Source organism: Pelobates fuscus, chromosome 3 (genome assembly GCF_036172605.1).
Source record: "Pelobates fuscus isolate aPelFus1 chromosome 3, aPelFus1.pri, whole genome shotgun sequence".
NCBI lineage: Eukaryota > Metazoa > Chordata > Amphibia > Anura > Pelobatidae > Pelobates > Pelobates fuscus.
This window is the reverse complement of record NC_086319.1, coordinates 328,263,455-328,284,743: the sequence shown is the minus strand read 5'-3', so window position 1 is coordinate 328,284,743 and position 21,289 is coordinate 328,263,455. Positions and strand designations below refer to the sequence as shown.

General features: G+C 42.3%; 1 protein-coding gene across 2 annotated transcripts in view; it reads left to right on the top strand.

Annotated features, from left to right (window-relative positions):
* Positions 1-558: 558 nt before the first annotated feature.
* SPPL2A (signal peptide peptidase like 2A) overlaps positions 559-21,289 on the top strand; it is a 52,947-nt gene continuing 32,216 nt past the window's right edge. For both annotated transcript variants that reach the window (XM_063449019.1, XM_063449018.1), the window contains exons 1-2: positions 559-872; positions 18,011-18,127. In XM_063449019.1, coding sequence (XP_063305089.1) covers positions 822-872; positions 18,011-18,127 — 168 coding nt within the window. In that variant the 5' untranslated portion in view covers positions 559-821. The remainder of the gene's footprint in view (positions 873-18,010; positions 18,128-21,289) is intronic.

Here is a 21,289-nt window from a genome sequence, read left to right as displayed (position 1 = left end):
CTTCCTGAAGAAACCTGTGTCCATCTCTCTGTGCTTGGCTTCCGTCAGTTTCTCCGGTATCAATGGCTTGCAGTGCGTTAGGTGATGGTGGTCATGGCAGGCAGTTCGGTAGGTGAGGTTGGTCATGGCAGGCAGTGCGGTAGGTGGTCATGGCAGGCAGTTCGGTAGGTGAGGTTGGTCATGGCAGGCAGTGCGGTAGGTGAGGGTGGTCATGGCAGGCAGTGCGGTAGGTGATGGTGGTCATGGCTTGCAGTGCTGTAGGTGGTCATGGCAGGCAGTGCGGTAGGTGATGGTGGTCATAGCAGGCAGTGCGGTAGGTGATGGTAGTCATGACAGGCAGTGCAGTAGGTGATGGTGGTCATGGCTTGCAGTGCGGTAGGTGATGGTAGTCATGACAGGCAGTGCAGCAGGTGATGGTGGTCATGGTTTGCAGTGTGGTATGTCAGGGTGGTCATGGCAGGCAGTGCGGTAGGTGGTCATGGCATGCAGTGGTGGTCATGGCAGGCAGTGCGGTAGGTGGTCACGGCAGGCAGTGCGGTAGGTGAGGGAGGGGGAAGCCCCGCACATGCGCAGTCCCCGGCTGCGCCAGCTGTCACTTGTTGTTATACGGAGCCGGGTTGGAGCAGCTCACACACAGTCACCACCCCGGCCTCTTCAGATACAGCACTGCGGGCCGGACCCGCTCTCCCCGGACACAGACCGCTTTCCCCGGACACTGACCGCTCTCGGAGCCCGCCACCCTCCCCCCGGCCAGGCTGTGTCCGCGATAGATGAGCCCCTGGCAGGCTGCCTAGCGGTAACAGACAGCTTCCACCGGGACAATGGGCCTCCTCCGCCCGCTGGGCCTCCTGCTGCTGGTGCTATGGCCTCAGGTATGGACCGCACTGAGTCACACACAGCCATGGGGTACTCGGCACTGGCCCATGGCTTCACTTCCTGCTAGCCCCAGCCAGTGTTAGAGGTGCCCAGTGCTGCCATTGTGTCTGCCTTTCCTGGCACTGGATCCTTCTTCATGATATCAGCTTTATACTGAGCTTCATAGGGAGCTTTATACTGAGCTTCATAGGGAGCTTTATACTGAGCTTCATAGGGAGCTTTATACTGAGCTTCATAGGGAGCTTTATACTGAGCTTCATAGGGAGCTTTATACTGAGCTTCATAGGGAGCTTTATACTGAGCTTCATAGGGAGCTTTATACTGAGCTTCATAGGGAGCTTTATACAGAGCTTCATAGGGAGCTTTATACAGAGCTTCATAGGGAGCTTTATACAGAGCTTCATAGGGAGCTTTATACAGAGCTTCATATGGAGCTTTATACAGAGCTTCATAGGGAGCTTTATACAGAGCTTCATAGGGAGCTTTATACAGAGCTTCATAGGGAGCTTTATACAGAGCAGGGAGCTTTATACAGAGCAGGGAGCTTTATACAGAGCAGGGAGCTTTATACAGAGCAGGGAGCTTTATACAGAGCAGGGAGCTTTATACAGAGCAGGGAGCTTTATACAGAGCAGGGAGCTTTATACAGAGCAGGGAGCTTTATACAGAGTAGGGAGCTTTATACAGAGCTTCATATGGAGCTTTACACAGAGCAGGGAGCTTTATACAGGGGAGGGGGCTTTATACAGAGATTAATAGGGAGCTTTATTATTATTATTATTGCTAAGGCTATTCGTTAACCTTGCTAAGGAATGCAATTTGTTACACGTTCATTGTCTAACGAGGAAACAACACACTAGATGTATTGTTGACATTTCTGTTCCACTCCTTTTCTGAGCTATTGTAACTATCCCATCAACTCCCCAATCAGACTAACTGCAAGATCTCTAATCTCTAATATTATATTAGACATTATATAGACATAGAGCGTTTCCATGACTCTGTATAGTGTCCATATTACTGCCAGTTCTTACTTTTACACATCTCTGTGTACCCTCTCCAAGCTGCCAAATACCCTCCCACTATTGCCCACTCCCTGTTTACATTTTTATGTCTGTCACAGAGCTCTTCATACTCAGTTTCAGTTGTTTTTACTGCTAAATACAGTTTTTTAAATTCCCTAGCATCGTCTATCTTCTCACTCTAATGTGTGTGTGTGTGTGTGTGTGTGTGTGTATATATATATATATATATATAACCGCTCCATATAAATCTATCCTGTAGTTCTCTGGGAAGTCCCTTTTTTAATCAAGCTGAAACAGAAAGTTACTACGCATGATGACATGGAAGGAAAATGTGACTGTTGATTCTGTTCTTTTATTTTCTACTTTTCCAGTATAATGCCAGTATCTCTTGTAGGGCAACATTGCAGTGTGTATTTATTTATTGTTTTAAAATTCCTTATTTTTGATGTGCAGCAAGAGAACATGTATAGTGTACATATTCAAGATAATAAATCACATATACCGTTGTGACGAAATGCCTTTTGTCACTGGAGTTTTAGGTGACAGGCTGCCCTTTGCCCCTGGCTGTTGGAGGAGCCTGATTGCCAGCCTCCTTCCTCATGACTATGGCCCCGGGGAGATTTTGCCCTTAAAAAACATTATTTGGCCATATCGGATTTTATTTCACTACTTCTGTCCCTTTAAGAACTGTAGGGAAGGATTGGTACTTTTTATATGGCACCTCGGATGCAGCCGAGGTAGTCGAAGTGGCCGCCATTCGACAAACGAACACGCCATTTTAATTTAGTCGAACGCGGTCAGCAGTGTGTGCGCCTGAATCCATGGAACTAAAATCGGCTACACATTTGCACGAACACCCCTGACCTTCTCTTCCACTTCGACGCTTCGGCTAAAGTTGAAGTGCGTTCGACAATTCGGACACCATGTTACACTGTGATGTTTGCACGAACGGGCCCTGTTCGTGCATTCAATTAGGACTTAGTTGTTTTTTTCTATGTGAACTGACTTTAACATTGGAAATAGACCGGCCGCACAGCCAAACTCTGTGGAACTGTTTTGGGCAGGAAATCCTGCGTGGGTGCAGTCGGTCAAAAGAGGCTTCCCCAAAACTTTAACCTCATGGCAAATTTACTTTGTTCGTGGGATGTGAGCGCTGTTCACCTATATTGGGCGCTCAGATCTGAGCTATCTGGTGATAGGTTAAATGTGGGGGTTCTGTGTAATATAATAAGAATTATGTATTTTTATGTACTTTTACGTATTTTTGCTGTTAGTGTAAAATGTAGATATTTTCTGTACCTGGAGATAATTGAGTTTACTGCAGTGCCTTAAGCCAATTATCTCCAGGATGGAGAGGAGGGATTTCATTGTGTATGTGGGAGTGTTATTATGTTAATTAGTGTTCCCATTGGTTTGTGTCCCTTTTGTCACAGTTTACCACCAGCTCCAGGGGGTGTGCCTCTAGCCTGAAAACTTATATGTTATATAAGGAGTAATAAACGCTCATTGGAGTCAGATCATCTTGTACCTTCATGAAGTTTCGGCTCATGTTTGGGGGACTGGAGAACTACACTCTGGGGATTGTTATAATCACTATACTCCCCAGGGTATAATCACTAAGCTCTGCTAAGAGCTTGTTCCTGCTCTCTGGAATTCGGAGAGGTTGACCTACTGGAAGCTGGACCCTGGTCTTGGGTCCAGAGTTGGTGGTGACGGTGAGACTCCAACCAAGCTGTGGCGGTTTGTGGGAGTCTACAGTGGTTATGGTGTCTGACGGAGTGCTTGGAGTCCTCGGGAAGCACTAGGAGCATCCATCAACGGAAGGTACCCGGTCGGGGTGCCAGCGGTTCCGTTACAACCGTTATCCAGCAAACAATACAAGGAAACCGCACATTTTTTTTTTGTTTGTTTTTTTTAACACGAAAATTATAACAAAAGTTACTCAATGCATAGAAATTGCCATATAGCTAAAGAGTGTGTAAAAAGGGGTATATGTGTGTGTATATATATATATATATATATATATATATTGGATGCTTAGACAGGCTGTAGTATATATAAACAGGCTTGTTACAGATATACGCGCTACGGAATCTGATGGCGCTATATAAAATTATTATAAAATAATAATATACTGTAACGGCAACCCCAGGCATAAAAGGGTTAAACCACCGTTTAGTAGATCTTCCTCTTCCAGAGACACTGGCACAGCTACTGTAGACACCAATCCACCGAACCGGAGAAGCATACGCATGCTGTAAACAGTCGAATAGGAAAAACCATACGATAGGTTTACACTCCTAGCAGTCGAACTGGAACAGCATACAATAAATCCCCCCAAGAACGAGACAAGGCTCCGTGTTGAGGGTAAAAACAGGAACAGACAGAGTTGTGGGTTTATTATTCTTATATACACACTCTTACACATTAGTACCACCCACAGGGTTTTGGAAAACAACCAATAAACACGTACAATACACTCAGACACTCCCACACAAAATCCTCCCCTCTGCCTGTGATACAATTACCTTACACAATGGGTTAATGTAATTATCACAGGCAGAGAAATACAGTTTTTACATCATTCACATAACATTTTCAGAATCAGCATACTCCAAATACAAACATATGTCAAAATCATCCAAATTGGTCCATTGGTTCAAAAGATAGATCGAAGTCCTTTGTGACTAAAGAAAGCATGGCTTTTCTGCCCAAAACCAGTTCCACAGTGTCTTCTATCCTGGAGATAATTGGGAAGTAATCCAATTATCTCCAAGGACAGAGGCAAAACTCCATTAAAGGACCACTCTAGTGCCAGGAAAACATACTCGTTTTCCTGGCACTAGAGTACCCTGAGGGTGCCCCCACCCTCAGGGACCCCCTCCCGCCGGGCTCTGGAGAGAGGAAGGGGTTAAACTTACCTCTTTTTCCAGCGCCGGGCGGGGAGCTTTCCTCCTCCTCTCCATCTTGATCGCGACGTCATCGGCTGAATGCGCATGCGCGGCAGGAGCCGCGCTCGCATTCAGCCGGTCGCATAGGAAAGCATTTACAATGCTTTCCTATGGACGCTTGCGTGCTCTCACTGTGATTTTCACAGTGAGAAGCACGCAAGCGCCTCTAGCGGCTGTCAATGAGACAGCCACTAGAGGATTTGGAGGCTGGATTAACCCTCATTATAAACATAGCAGTTTCTCTGAAACTGCTATGTTTATAAAAAAAAGGGTTAATCCTAGAGGTACCTGGCACCCAGACCACTTCATTAAGCTGAAGTCGTCTGGGTGCCTAGAGTGGTCCTTTAAGCACATGACAGTAAAAAGACAGTAAAATACACAAGGTTATATTTATTGCATAAAATACAGACATGCAACATATCCCCAGATAGCTTAGGTCTGAGCGCACATTATTACTGAATGGCGCTCAGACAACACACATACAGTTCAATTGCCATGGAGCCAAATTTTTTTTATCACACAAATAGGCTCCATGGCATAGCTATCTGGGTTAAATTAGTTCATTCAGTAAATCCGAGAATCTACCGAACGCCAGGGCAGAAATACATTAATAGACCTTTCTGCATAGGAAAATAAAGTATTTAAATGCCAGTCCATAGTCAAAAGGCAGCAGGCAGGCAACCAGGCTCCTCCAGTGCACAGTGGCGAGATTGGTCTCGTCACATATACTATTGGAGTATAGTAATGAAATTTACCACACCTGGTTATAGAACGTTGAGGTGCCACACCACTCCCAAACAGAGAGAAAATAAGGAAAATGAAAACTAGATGCATGGCTTTAAAACATAGGTTAAGTGTGAACTCGGGCAGAAGTGCTGTGAGCATATTCAGCCGACTCCCTTAGATGGCAATGCTGTTACTCCATCAGGAAAAACATCACTTCGAGACAGGGTGTCCCTAGAGCCCTGGGCCTGCAGGAGGGCCGGCATCTGTGTACCACAGACTCTGGTTCTTCTTGTGACCAAGTCTATCCCCTTCATGGGGAGTTAGGAGGATTTAGGTGTCGGTCACCGCTGTCTGCGGGGATTCCTCCGCCTGTGTGGGCGATGCTAGGAGGTCATGCCTCGGGTGACCCTCAACCCAGGTAGGTGAGTATGAGATTTTGTTAGCCGCTTTCTAGTTGCGTTATCCTGAAGGGGCCTTTCTGCCTCTCGGTGGTTGGTTCCCTTCTTTCCCTGCCGGAGTCTGATCTTGCTGGCTGTGTTGTGTGCATGAAGTTTGAGCCAGGACTGTTGGAATTGCTTGTCGAGTCAGGAAGAGAGTGATAGTCGTGGAGTGTCTCCTTTGTTGAACTCCACACCATGTGCGTCAGAGTGGAAGACAGTTGCCATCTTTAGATGTCTGAGGTTGAAACTGAATCTGCTCTGCTGGAGCAGTGAGGCTGGATCTAACAGCTTTAGATAGTCCAGGGGGGGACCGGAATAACCCACACCGGTCCGGGGGGGGGAGGGGGATAGGAGTGCCACTGATCAGGGCCTCGAGTAAAAGCACGAAGAGATCGGCCGCCTCTCCCCAGCTTCACTCACGTTAGGCCGCAGCAGGCTTGCCCGGGCACCCACAGTCGTAGATTCTCAGAAAAGGTTTCAATCAGCGTGCCCGGGAGCCCCTGACACGGGAAATATTATTATATGGTCAGTTTGAGAGTGTGATGGTTATGATTAATACTTCCAAGTCTGCTTATGTTGCAGGAGCCCAGACACCACATGTCTCTCCAGCTTGAAGGTCAGGCTCCCCCCCCTGCAGTGTGTATTTGAGTTAGTTAATCTACGAATCACCAATGTGATATTTTTAATAGTAGGCTTTTTTTTTTAATGTAATATTTACTGAATATGCAATGTTCGCATGTTGTAAGCCTTCCCACCTAAACATAATTTTATTGTATGCCCTGTATTACGCCTATAAGTGTGTTATTTTTGCAAATTTCTTGGCTACAGTATATTTTTGTGAATGTAAGTCACAAATTTAAATTTTGAGTGATGGAATTCAGGTTGACGTTAATGAATTCCACCTAATATTGTTGACCCCTCTCCTTTTGACTCGATCCGCCACGTTTTAGAGGTTATATTTATTTTATATAGCGACCAAGAATATGTGATTGCAGTTTCCTAGAATTTCATTACAGGGTTATTCACTTTCGTAAAAATACAAACTGAATTTCAAACTCAAAACCAGACTACCCAAACTAAATGCATAAATAGAGAATGTTTGTTTTGACCTGAATTTTTAAATCTACCTTGAATTCTCACTTTATTGATTAACCTTGTTAGTATTCATTAGATAACTACTGTCCTGGATGGTAAAGCTGTACATACACAGGACGTTTTACACAGTAATTATTACCAGAACTTTAGAATAGGGAACGTTCAGATTCTTGTACACATTTGTGCTGTTTAATTATGTTGTTTGGAGCTTCTTTTAAAAATTAACAGTTCACCTGATTTACAGCATAGCCAACAGCAGCCATAAAGGAATATGCACTGATATGCCTTGTCTCAAAGGTTGTTTGACAGAACAGTTATGAATGGCATCATTTCTGTTTGTATCATTTAATTTATATAGTGCTTACATATTCTACAGTGCTTTACAATTATCGATGCGGGATAAGAGAGGTGAAGAAGGTTCCGCTCAAACAAGTATACAATCTAGGAGGATTAAGGAAGGCAGATATATATTACGTTCCTTGCCCAAAGACTCTGACAGGGATTCGAACCCAGGGCAGCGACAATGCCTCTGCTCTGACCAACTGATATCTACATAATTTGCTTGTTTTGTTGTTAAACCGTGTCATTTTAGGTCTTTTGGGTTATAATGTACATTTGTATTATTCTGTATTTTATGTACACTGTGCATTTATGCTTGGTAATAGCACCTTATTGCTTATATAAATGCTGAAGTTATCAATAGCAATATACGAACGAATGCCGATGGATCCCCTTCCGGAATCTTGGAGAGCTAATTATAAAAATGCGATTTCCTTGTGCCGATTCTGTACACTATATCAATTATCCGCCTTGTTTAATGACATCTGGTAAATGTAGAAATTAGTTAGGCATTTGCTTTTCTTTCACTTTCTGAACTTGGAGCATAACATTCTTGACTTCATTTTTTCCCCTTCTTACTTTATGATTCTTTGTTTATTGGACAGTTTGCATATTCCTTTTACTGGCTCCTGCTATTAGAAAGTTTTCTGTTTTAGCATTGTACATAAATGACTGTGATAACATTCAAACATTTACAAACTTGTGTATTCTGGTGACGTGTTTATTAAAGATCATACAAAAAATATGGGGTAATTCACTCAAAAATAATTTAAAAGAACACTATAGCGTTAGGAATACAAATGTGTGCCATTTAAATGTTTAGGTCACTGACTCCCTTTGTGAGGAGTAAAAATGCCTTGTTACATAAACCCAGGGGGACGTCCGGAACCCGGAGAACCCATGGGCCCACAATCCTGGTGAAGGGATCCATAGACTTAAGGCAAGAGCTCCTCCTTAGGCCTTGGGCTGAAGACACAAGGGGCAAATGCCTTGCGGATCCATATCCTGCTGGCAACAGAAAATACCCAGCTCCCACAGACCTGGAGTGTGGACTTGGGGAAATGAGATCCGATGTACCCTACCAGACATGGCGTGGACTCTCCAAATACCTGATGGGACTACCATGTATAGGAGTCGGTTGAAAACCAAGCCTTCACTGAGGGATGTCGTACCGACTGGATCTCAGTGACATCTGCATACATCTTTTGACAAGCACATTTTTACTTTTGTTTTAAATTCAAGAGTCTTCAGTTTGCCAGACACTACTGGTCAGATGTAACCAAAATAGGGCTTTTTTTTTTTTTTTTTTAGCAATAAACACACCAGAGGTGAGTTTGGCACACAGAGAGGTAGTTATATGGAAAAGTACCTCGTGCCCACTGGTAAATATGGTAGTGGCACTTTTATGTTTTTTTTTTTTTTTTGTTTTTTTTTTTTACTACCAGTGGACCTGGACATATTGTTAGGATACATGGCGTCATGGACTCACATATCAGTAGGTATTACATGAACATGTGACTGCCTCTGCTAGAAAGCTGAAAATGGGCCGTAGTTGAATCTTGCAGCAGGACAATGATCTAAAATATACATCAAAATCAACACAAAAATGGTTAACTAACCACAAAATCAAGGTCGTGCCATGGCCATCCCAGTCCTTTGACTTGAATCCCATAGAAAACCTGTTAGGTGATCTGAAGAGTGCACACCAGCCTGTACCTCGAACTTTGAAGGATCTGGAGAGATTCTGTATGGATTAATGGTCTCAGATCCCTTACCATGTGTTCTCCAACCTCATCAAGCATTATGGGAGAAAACTAAGAGCTGTTGTCTTGGCAAGTGAGGCAGCACAAAGTATTGACTAAAAGGGTGCCAATAAATGTTCCACACATATTTGACAAAGATGAAGGTCTTATTCATCCATAGTTATCACATATGTTTCATGTAGCCCCTGTCTTTGGGTCTGCTGTTGCAGTCAAGCAGGTCTGGGTTTTTGCTTTGTGTCTAGGAATGGTTTGTTCCAGTAGAATACTTGTCATCAGATTGCCCTGGTTCCCTAGCATCTGACATGGATCTTGTTAATCCAGAGTAGTTTTGTAAAAAACAAAATGTATCAAATGGTTAAACAATAACAAATTTTCCCTGCATTATTTGCTCATATTTACCAATGGTGCCAATATTGGTGGAGGCTTCTGTATTACTGAAATATCTTTTTGACTAATGGAGAAATATGTTTAAGAGTTTTAGAGCAGCCCCCCTTTTTTTTTTTGTGGCAAAATGGGATATTTCAGTGTGGTTTAGCGTTCTTCACCAACATCCTCAACATGATTTTTGTTTCTCTCTAATGTTTGCATGTGGAAGCAAGTGATGTGGACGGAGATCTCCAAATCGTTACTCAGAGATTTATGCAAGAAATTAGTTAGATATTTCGTCTACTTGACTCACCTTTAAATCATGAGTCATTACAAAGATATGAGCTAATGTACTTGATACTAAAGTTATGGAGGTCAGGAAAGAAAAAAAAATGTTTTGTACAGCAAATTGGTATCTTATCTACTTAATCCTTGGTTACCCTGTTACTTAAGGCTACAAGGATTAGCTCATGTTTTGATCCCTGAGTGATTCAAGTGACTTCCAAGTTTGTGTTCATCAAACAGGACAAATCACCTAACCTGGAATTGGGTAGAATTGAAAAGGTAACTGCAAATTACATTAAAAGGCTATTTCCCCCCCCCCCCCCCTTTTTTTTTTGTTTGGGGCGAGATAACACTTCAAAAACACATTTACCATTTGCCATTATTATTGCAAGTGAAGTTAAGAATATCTTATGGGGATAGCATTGCTTATTGTTTGATAGGTAGAGAATTGACTGTTGCCATCAAATACACAACAGGCAGATGATTTGTTACGAGTTTAGTGTAGCAAAGTGGATTTTGGAGTGTAAATAGTACTAAATAAATAGACTTGTATGTTTTGCTTTTTTTTTCTCCTCCAGAAATGCCCATTTGGATCTGTAGGGAAACATCATAAAGTATTATTCAGATATTCAAGATCTGTATTTAGATGTAAGATTTAAACTTTTGACTTTTCAACAATTCTTAGTAACTAATAAGTCCTACAGTTTTGGAAATATTTATTGTATTGAGGTGATTATACTACATTTCAGATAAGCATGTCCCATACAAATATCAAATGATTCTGAACAAAATACAGATGTATAAAAGGATAAGGCACCTCATTGATTTGTAAAAGAGTCAATTGATTATAAACCGGGTTTAAACACAAAATAAAGAAAAAGCTAAATATTTTCTTAATGGATACCATGTAAATTAATGAAAAATAAAGATAATTAGAAGTGCATTGAGTGAGTAGTTGAAACAAGTGTAGTCTATTAAGTAGGGAGCCTAACCTATACCAATATAGGTGCAGCAATGCCTAGGTTTGAGTGATTTTAGGAGTGCACCTAAGTATATGAGGAGGTGGGATTGAGCTGTGTCTAAGTTTGATGCTAGCTAACATTAGATGAGCTCATCTAAGAATGCACCTACAACTATTGAGAGATTGGAATCCTCTGTATCCATTTTGGCGACTAGCTTAACTAGGGTCAGCCAATCTAGGAATGCATCTACGTCTATAGTGTGTTAGGAGTCAACAGTGAATAGGTGTGAGATCCGCATTATTCCACCCCGCCACACAGAGTTGACGGGTGATTGTACCCAAAGATCTCTTCCACTGCAGCTTGAACCAAAGAAAGAAGGTACCGGTAAGTTGAAATAATTAAAAGAAAGGCATACAGTATTTTGCCCTGGAACACATTCATAATTAATAAAAGGAATGGAACATATCAGCTATGAAGAAAGGTTAACAAATTTAAACCTATTTAGTTTAGAAAAACGTCGCCTGAGAGGGGATATGATAACATTATACAAATATATTCGGGGCCAATACAAACCATTGTGTGGAAATCTATTCACAAACCGGACTTTACATAGGACACGAGGCCATGCGTTTAGACTGGAGGAAAGAAGATTTCGTCTAAGGCAAAGGACAGGTTTTTTTTACTGTAGGAACAATCAGGATGTGGAATTCTCTGCCTGAAGAAGTGGTTTTATCAGAGTCCATACAGATGTTCAAACAGCTACTAGATGCATACTTGCAAAGACAGAATATTCAAGGATATAATCTTTCAATGTAGGGTAATAACTGCTTGATTCAAGGATAAATCTGACTGCCATTCTGGGGTCAAGAAGGAATTTTTTGTCCTAGCTTGTTGCAAAATTGTGCTTCAAACTGGGTTTTTTTTTTTTTTTTTTGCCTTTTGGATCAACCGCAAAAAACAAATATGAGGAAGGCTGAACTTGATGGACGCAAGTCTCTTTTCAGCTATCTAACTATGTAACTATGTAATAATATGGTTTCTTTCAGACAATGGTTGGCACCTAATGATCACGTTGCGGGAGGCTGCTGAGTGTGCCTTGGGAGGTTTGTTGATGCGGTTGAAACCATCTAATGCTATTCTTTTCACTTGTGTAGGCGGTAGGACAGATTGGATAAATTGCCTTAGGTAGTTGGATAATTCATCTGCAGTTCGCAAGTCTGGTATTCCGCTTATTTTAATGTTGGCATTCCTGTTGCGGTTACCTAACAGGTCTGCTCTCACAGTAAGGGCTAAGTGTAATGTCCGGATTTGTTGACTGGTTTCTCTCATGGTGGATACCTCTTAACGTATGTCGAGAATATCATCTTCGGCTGCTTGGACGTTTACTTTGACCAACTCCAGGTCTGCCGCAAAGAGTTTCTTAATGTCATGTAGCAGGTTGTGGAAAACCTGCTTTGTGGCAGGTGTTTGTGCATCCTCCTGTTCCAGTACTTCTTAATGAGGTACAGGAGTTTGTGTCTCCAGTGGTTGATCTTCAACATTAAACTCCGAGCCTGAGGAATAGGCCTCATGTTCTGCTTGGGCAGCCATCTTGTGGGCCACAGGGCACTGGAGCAAGGCACCTATTTCCCTTGTATCTCTAGATCTTGCTGCTTTTGAGATCTTCTCTTCATCTTGTGTAATCTAATTGGCCAGTGTTCACCTCACTCCTGTGGGAAGTAAAATGCTTTCAGGGACACTTTTTTTTCCTTAATAATGAACTACAACTGCAATTAATTAAAATTGAATGTATTTGGGTAGTATCTGCAAATATATACTGGCTTATTCAATATGAAGGAAACTGTCAGGACTTGGCTAATCTGCAAGGGTATTTTGGCTAGATTTGAGGAAGTGAAACATCTCCAATAACGCTTTGACGGCATAAAGTGTAGCTTTCAGTGCACAGGATGTCCCCATTTTCTTGTTGAACTTCTTGAAATCAGTTTGTAAGAAAAAAAACACTGCATAGCCTCCTAGCACCCAAAACACTATAATAAGCTGTAATGATTGTAGGGCTTGGAGTATCCCTTTAAACTAGACTGGAAAAACTGCATTAAGGCATCACAGGCGTAACTAAACATTCAGATTGTCACCTGATATTCTGCAATTTTATACCTTCTTTCAATTTCTATTTACTGTATGTTTCATATCAGATAATAAAACAAAAAGAAAATCCCCAAACAAACCTTTCAGGTCTGGTACTGTACAGTATTGTCTGCATTTATTACACGATGAGTATTAGTCTATACCATGAACTCTCCTCTCCTTCTTTTAGGTAAACACAACTTTATGGTGCTCCTAATCACCTAGGTTTAACAACTTGTGAAATAAACTTGTTACAATGAGTTCAGTGACTACAAAGCCCAAGCCCCTGGTGTATAACCAGCCGATGACAGGAAAAATTTGCAGAGCATAGTGTTTGCAGTGAAGTCTCTACTTATTGTGCCTAATGGTGGAGGAAATGCTATTATGTTTGATCCATATGTGCAAACTGCCTTTCTGCTTTTGTTTTCATTTTTATTTTTTAAGCAACCGCTTTGCTAAATATTTCCCACTCTACCTGTTTTTCATATCAGAGGAACTATTACTGGCTTTGAGAAGTTCCATCTTTGTTAAGCCTGTTTTTTCATTAGGCCCTCCAGTAATAAATACACTAAGGTGACTTAGTCTTAAGGGTACTTCTTTCCTCAATGTTGTCGGGTATAAAGCCACATTACTTGTATCTTCCTGGTGTGCATGTGCTAGCTTCCCACCCTTGCTGCCATGTGTGAAGGGCTGCTGAAATGCTCATATATTGGGCACAAAGGCCCTGGAATTTTCTTACTCCGACAGAAAATGTAATATCCTTCTAATGCTCTGTTTCATGGAGACCTTGCTTCTGACATCCCTAGATACTGGACCAGACGGGAAACAAACGGCTTCTATATATTGTGTCCTTGTGCAATATGGCTATATGTATGTCTTCATAAGCACCCATTAATTCTATATCATCCTAGAAATATGCTAATGCTTTCATAGTTTGCATTTGCATGGAAAAATTGGGTTACTCTGAAAAGTAATATTTATTTTTTTCCTCTTATATTGATGTTACATTCCTAGGATTTAAAATTCATTTAAAATAGTACTGTGATATTGGCGATTAGAGTATATGTTTCTCTTATTTAAAAATAAAACTTTGGCATTGTAACTTGCTCAAATAAGGGCACAAGGTAGGCATTTAATGCAAATAAACATTTCCCACAATACTTTGGTTCAAGGATATTTGGTTGTGTACTTTTTTTTTTTTTTATAACATAGTAGACTTCCCCCTTTTTTTCCAACTACTTAGCTTGTGAACAATCCCATTGAAGTCAAGGTGGAACCAATCCACAACACATGCAAAAACTAACCAAAATTAATTGACTCATTTTTTTTTCCCCATAAAGAAATAAGAATAAAACAGGGCATATAATGTAAAATAAATTGAAAAACCCTTAACGCAGTTGTGTTACAAGTGTGTGTAGTTTAAATAATCAAAATTCATTTGCTAATGAACCTTATAACAAAAAACTGAGCTATGTATAATAGTATTCTAGTTTTCTCTCATTCTTGTCATTTGTGACATATGTGCTTTAATATTTAATACCGGAGCAGTACTGCCCTGCAATGCATAGCTCCTGTAAGCCTGTATTTGTAGTATGGTATTGTATACTCCTGCAACGTAGAGCAGGGGACTATTAGAGCCTTTAAGTAAGGGATTATCATGATGAATGCTTAAGAGGCTTTAGCTTCAGTGACAAACCAATTATCAAGTAGTGTACAGATTTAATTAATGATTTCTGTCCTTTAAATGGAGCTTGTGCAAGGTTTAATGGCATGGAAGCATTAGTATTAAGTCTTCAAATCCATTTAATTGTACACTATAATTTTTACCTCGGTACAGATTTGCAACAAAGGTATCTTATACCTCTCCGAAAATGAAACTAAATAAACAAATTGTTGAGGACTATAAATAAATTGTGGAAGCGCTTGCTCTCTACCCAAATATTTCCAGCTGGGCCTAGCAGAGTTGTAAAAAAAACAAAGTTATACTTAAAGGGACACTATAGTCACCACAACAACTACAGCTTATTGAATTTGTTCTGGTGAGTAGAATCATTGTCTTTTCAGAGAATATGCAGGGTTTACATTCCAGCCTAGTGATAACTTCACTGGCCACTCCTTAGATGGCTGTTAGAGATCGTTCCTGGGTCATGGCTGCCTCCCTCTACATGCCGACACTGAACTTTCCTCATAGGGATTCATTGATTCAATTCATCTCTATGAGGAGATGCTGATTGGCCAGGGCTGTGTTTGAATCATGCTGGCTCTGCCCCTGATCTGCCTCCTTGTCAGTCTCAGCCAGTCCTATGGAGAAGCACTGTGATTGGATCAGGCCACCACTTCTGATGATGTCAGCAGACTGCTTTTTTAAAATATATTTTTTTAGGCAAACCACATGCAGAATACAGTAAGATTTTGCTATATTTATGGAGGCATGAGGGGCCCAAGGGGGCTTGATGGTGGCATTAACACTATAGGGTCAGGAATACATGTTTATGTTCCTGACCCTATAGTGATGGTGATCCTTTAAAGATATGCTTGTCAGGATTACAGTATGATCCAGCACGTAGAATTGTGTAACACAGAGGACTGATAGGTAACGTATACCGGTCCTTAGATTGGCCGGACTAACATACCAAAGAATAGCCGAGGTCAAGGGATACAGAAAGAGACACAACTATAAGGAAAAGCCAGGGGTCAGGGATGCCAGAAATAGGGAAGTCAAAAACAATGCCAAAGTCAAATAACCAGAATTACCAGAATCAATAACACGCTCTCGGACAACCACAAGGGAACCACGACAGAACACTGAGAAAGAGGAGGGCTGGGCCTAAATACCCCGCCTGTGGATCTGATAGGCTGTAATCGGCTTTTGACCCCAAAGGCAGTTACCAGGTTACCATTTGCATAATTGCTGCTCAGCAGAAACCTTCCTGTGGATTTGATTGCTGCTCGGCACAACTTTTCCTGTCAGGACAGTAATATTGTTCAGCACAACTTTTCCTGTCTGAGCAGTAAATTCCATTAATCACATTTTTATAAGCGTATGAATACGTGACAATACTCCCAATGAATACATGCATGGAGTCATTGGGGTATATCTAAAAAAAGAGCTTATGACTGCAGCCTTTGCAAGCCCTGCGGAAGAGATTTTAGACAGATGTTTCTTGTTGAAGGAGGAAAATGTTCTAATTCTAGTGATAAACATTCCAATTTCTCTGCACTTTTTTTAAACTGGCCTTCAAAGAGGCTCCATAGCAGTGGCGTAACATGGGAGCACCAGAGTGGCGGTTGCCCTGGGCGCAAAATTTTTATATGTGCAAAATTTCCAAAGAAAAAAAGTAGTATTCATAAAAAAAAAAAAAATAGCTCACCCTCCGCCTCCCACACAGAAAATCTACAAATGTTCGAACATCCTTCACAATTTTTCAACATGGTGTGGCCACGTAAAATTTGACAGTATTTTTCTTGCCAATTACAGCCATACTGTCCTCATGTAATCCTTATTGGTGAATTACATAATGCCTATTAACAGCGTGATTTCCCATTTGAAGATACTGCCCGTATCTTCAATGGGGAAATCACACTATTAATAGGGATTATGTAAATGCCCATACAATTATATCTATATATATATATATATCCTTACCCGCCTCGTCTCCATTATGTGTGTGACACTGATCGTTGCTTAATGTGTATAGAAGATTTTCTACCCGGAAAGACCTATTCTTTCATCTCTATAAATATTTGCAGTACTAGACTGGAGGAAGGGACTGGGGGAGTGTTAATGGTCCACGGGTTATGGGGCGCAATACTTGCCTTGCCACGGGTGCTGGCAACCCACGCACTCAATTATTTTTAATAAATCATTTGTTTGCTAGGTTTTACTAGATTAGTATTTGCTTCAGTGAAGCACAGGGTTTATTCATTAAACTAACTGAAGCCAACATTTTCAGAAGAAAATTTCCCAGCTCTGCTATAGCCATAGCCATAGCTTAGATGATTTAGCTGGAATTTCACAACTTACAATTATCTATCTTAAGTATAGATACCTGGATTTTGTCACACATTAACGCCCTACTACCAATTATAAAGTTCTCCAGAAACATGACAATCACCGGTCTTCAGCTTGTGTATTAGTAAGATATAAAGAAAGCAGTGGTGGTTGACCAAAAAACAGAAGTGCTAGTGGATCTCTGAGATTTTCATTCTGTACCATGAGGAGACTAAATACTAGATGCCTGACCCTACTCACTCTACAAGGCCTTGCAATGTCTCCCAGTGATGCTGCTGGTACTTGGCTGAAACCCCTTCCCTTCCTTTTTCCCCTGCATGTCAGCGGTCACCATTTAGGTATTTCTTCACTTCTGTTCATGAACACAGGGTGGTGGGGTTACTTTTCAGGATGTACACCGATTCTTTCTAGAGTTCCACATTTTCTGTTCACGTTTATACTCAAAAAAATTGCAAGCCTTCACTATAGAATGTAAGCTCGATCGAGCAGGGTCCTCTTCAACCTATTGTTCCTGTAAGTTTATCTGTAATTGTCCTATTTATAGTTAAATCCCTCTCTCATAATATTGTAAAGCGCTACGGAATCTGTTGGCGCTATATAAATTGCAATAATAATAATAATAATAATAATAATAGATGCATTGTATGTCTTGATTTGCGTGTTGTTTTTTCATTCATGTTCTAAGCAAAAAAATAAATGATGATCTATGGGAAAAATTAGCTTAAATTTCTTTACTTATGCCACCTATGTGCTTCTTGCTCACCAGACAGGAAAATACCTAGTTCAGGAATAGGCAACTGTGGCACTCCTAGTATTATAGGGATGCAAAATGTAATAATTGAGAAAAATTAAGTTTAAATCTATTACAAGTACAGCAAGAAGCATGTTCAGCTATTTAGATCTAATACCCTAAAATATTCTTGGTTTTTATACTACACTAAATTGTTCATTTAAATATTTCCACTAAAGTAACAGCATTCATGTCCAAGCAAGCTATATGCGGATTGTTTAGTAGGTGGTTAAACAATTTTGTTTTTGTGTTGCAGATTTACGCAGATGAAGGTATTCTACATGCAGTTGACGAAAACAACAGTGTTTCTAAGGATTATTGTATAACTTACAATTCAAATTGGACCACCATGCCTTTAACCTACAAAAATGAAGTGAGTTGCGTATTTGTCTATTATTTACTAAGACTCCATGTCCTTATAAGAATTCTAATAAAACGAACTTTAAAACAAAGTGTGTAACATTTTAGTGTCCTTTGATCTCTAGATTTGAAAAACCGTGTTGAGTGGTTCAACTTGGACAGAAAACATACAATATCTTCTGTTCTCTGTAGATTAAAAAGGTGTTAAACTTTTTTGAATTTTTATTTATTTTGAGACACTCCTAAAAAAGCCTATATATAATTAGGCATGTGCTGTAGCCTTCTATAGTGGTTATGGTATCAGGAGTGCCCAGGTGCCTTCTCAAAGTGATTTGTCATACTGTTTTAGTACTATTTGACAACCTGTTGCACTACTGCAGAAGAAGCTGGATGTCTTCATTGAACTGAAGCATGTCCGATACAGGTCCACACTCATTGACTGAAATGTCTCCGCTAAAAAGCACTGTCCTGTTTTGCTTGGTGGCGCTGACCGAATTCCCCTGCAAAGAGAAAATGTTGGTAGGGGTGGGTATCTGTATGTACCTAGCAGAGCCCTGATAAATGAATTTGTTAAACATTATAAAAGGTTTGGCGAATTACTCTGGGAGTGTGCCAGGGCAATCCTGCCGTTGACTTCAGTTGGTTGTAGTGGTTATGATGCTTGGAGTTTTGGTTTTTTTTTTTTTTTTTTTTTTTTTTTTTAATTTCACCCTCTTAATTTAAAAATTGACTTGGGTGTACCATAACATGTTTAATAATTGTATTATATACATATTTCCAATTGTAACTTTTGCTTTCTGCATGCTGATTTAGTAATAATCTAAATCTCGTCACTGGCAGTGCCGATTGTTCACATTTAAAGCAACACTGTCATGCCGAATCCCGTTTTTTTGTTTTTTTTAACCCCCCTCCCGCCTCCACTACATCCAATTGACCCACTAGTCACCCCCTAAGCCCCCCAGATTACCTCTTTTTTAATCTGTATCTTCTGCCCCAATCTATATTCAGGGCTCCGCCATCTTTGTGTGGGTAGGTGAAGTCCCTGTGGGACACGTCATCTGCCCACACTAGATAGACTGAGATTCCCGCACATGCCCAGTGAAACACCTGGACATGCGAACGGGAATTTCATCCATTCATTCATCAGACAGACAAATTAATGAATAGAAAAAATCAGACTAACAAACTAACACTGAGTATCAGTGTTCGTTTGTTCGTTCGGTTTATTACAAGGAGGGAGCTACCGGCTTGCAGCTCCCTCCTTGTAATATGTAAAGATAGAAGCGGCAGGGAGCAGTGCTCCCCGCCACTTCATAAGCCCCCATGTCCCCCCCTCACTCTATGGGGGGTCAATATGACCCCCATAATAGCACAAGGGAGATTAAAAAAGTTCTTTGGAATTTTCCCATGCTGTGTAAAATGACAGAGCACTGTGATTGGATGGATTTCAACCCATCCAATCACAGTGCTCTGTGTCATTTTACACAGCGTGGGAATGTTCTTTGGAACTTTCCCACGCTGTGTAAAATGACACAGAGCACTGTGATTGGATGGCTTGAAATCTATCCAATCACAGTGCTCTGTGTCATTTTACACAGCGTGGGAAAATTCCAAAGAACATTCCCACGCTGTGTAAAATGACGAAGAGCACTCTGATTGGCTTAACCCCTTAAGGACCAAACTTCTGGAATAAAAGGGAATCATGACATGTCACACATGTCATGTGTCCTTAAGGGGTTAAACCCACCAATCAGAGTGTTCTTAGCCTAATTGCAGGGCGGGGCAAGGCTTTATAAGCCTTCCCCCGCCCTGCGTAGCTCAGTCTGTGCGGAGCCCTCCATGGAAGAAGATGGATAATTTTTTTGCGGTCGGGTTTTTTTTATTTTATTTTAAGTTAGACGGGTATGATGGCTTTTTATTTGGCCTTTTTTGGGGGCTGAAAAATGAAGATTTTAGAAAAGAGAGACGTCAAATGGTAAGTTTAATTTATTTTTACAGGTTAGTTATTTTATTCCCCCCTCACTATTTTTAGGGTGAGGGGGGTAGGTAGGGGATAGTTTGTTTTGGGTGGGGGTGGGGTGACTAGGGGCTTAGGACCCCTAGCCACCTTGATTGGGGGGGTGATTTTCATTTAGGGCCCCCACCCGCCGCTCAGGGGTGGGGGCCGGGGGGAGGATGGTAGGTTCCCCCCCCACACCATTCTTATCGAGGGCCCCCACCCACCGCTCAGGGGTGGGGGCCGGGAGGATTACAGTAGGTCCCCCCCCTCTCTTTATTTAGGCCCCCCACCCACCGCTCAGGGGTGGGGGCCAGGGGAGGAGGACAGTAGGTCCCCCCACCTCTCTTTATTTAGGGCCCCCCACCCACCGCTCAGGGGTGGCGGCCGGGGGGGAGAACAGTAGGTCCCCCCCCTTATTGTTTTTTTAGTGCCCCCACCCACCGCTCAGGGGTGGGGGCCGGGGGGGGAGAACGGTAGGTTCCCCCCACCATTCTTATCTAGGGCCCCCACCCACCGCTCAGGGGTGGGGGCCGGGGGGAGTACAGTAGGTTCCCCCCCCCTCTCTTTATTTAGGGCCCCCACCCACCGCTCAGTGGTGGGGGCCAGGCGGGGAGGACAGTAGGTCCCCCCCACCATTCCTATCTAGGGCCCCCACCCACCGCTCAGGGGTGGGGGCCAGGGGGGAGGACGGTAGGTCCTCCCCACCATTCCTATCTAGGGCCCCCACCCACCGCTCAGGGGTGGGGGCCGGGGGGAGGACAGTAGGTCCCCCCCCCCTCTCTTTATTTAGGGCCCCCCACCCACCGCTCAGCGGTGGCGGCCAGGGGGGGAGAACAGTAGGTCCCCCCCTTATTGTTTTTTTAGGGCCCCCACCCACCGCTCAGGGGTGGGGGCCGGGGGGGAGGACGGTAGGTTCCCCCCCCCCCACCATTCTTATCTAGGGCCCCCACCCACCGCTCAGGGGTGGGGGCCGGGGGCGAGTACAGTAGGTCCCCCCCCCAATCTTTATTTAGGGCCCCCACCCACCGCTCAGGGGTGGGGGCCAGGGGGGAGGACAGTAGGTCCCCCCCTTATTGTTATTTTGGGGGCCCCCACCAGCCGCGCAGGTTATTAGGTTTTTTGTTTTTTTGTGTGTTTTTTTACAGTGAGCAGCCACAGGCTGCTCACTGCTTACTA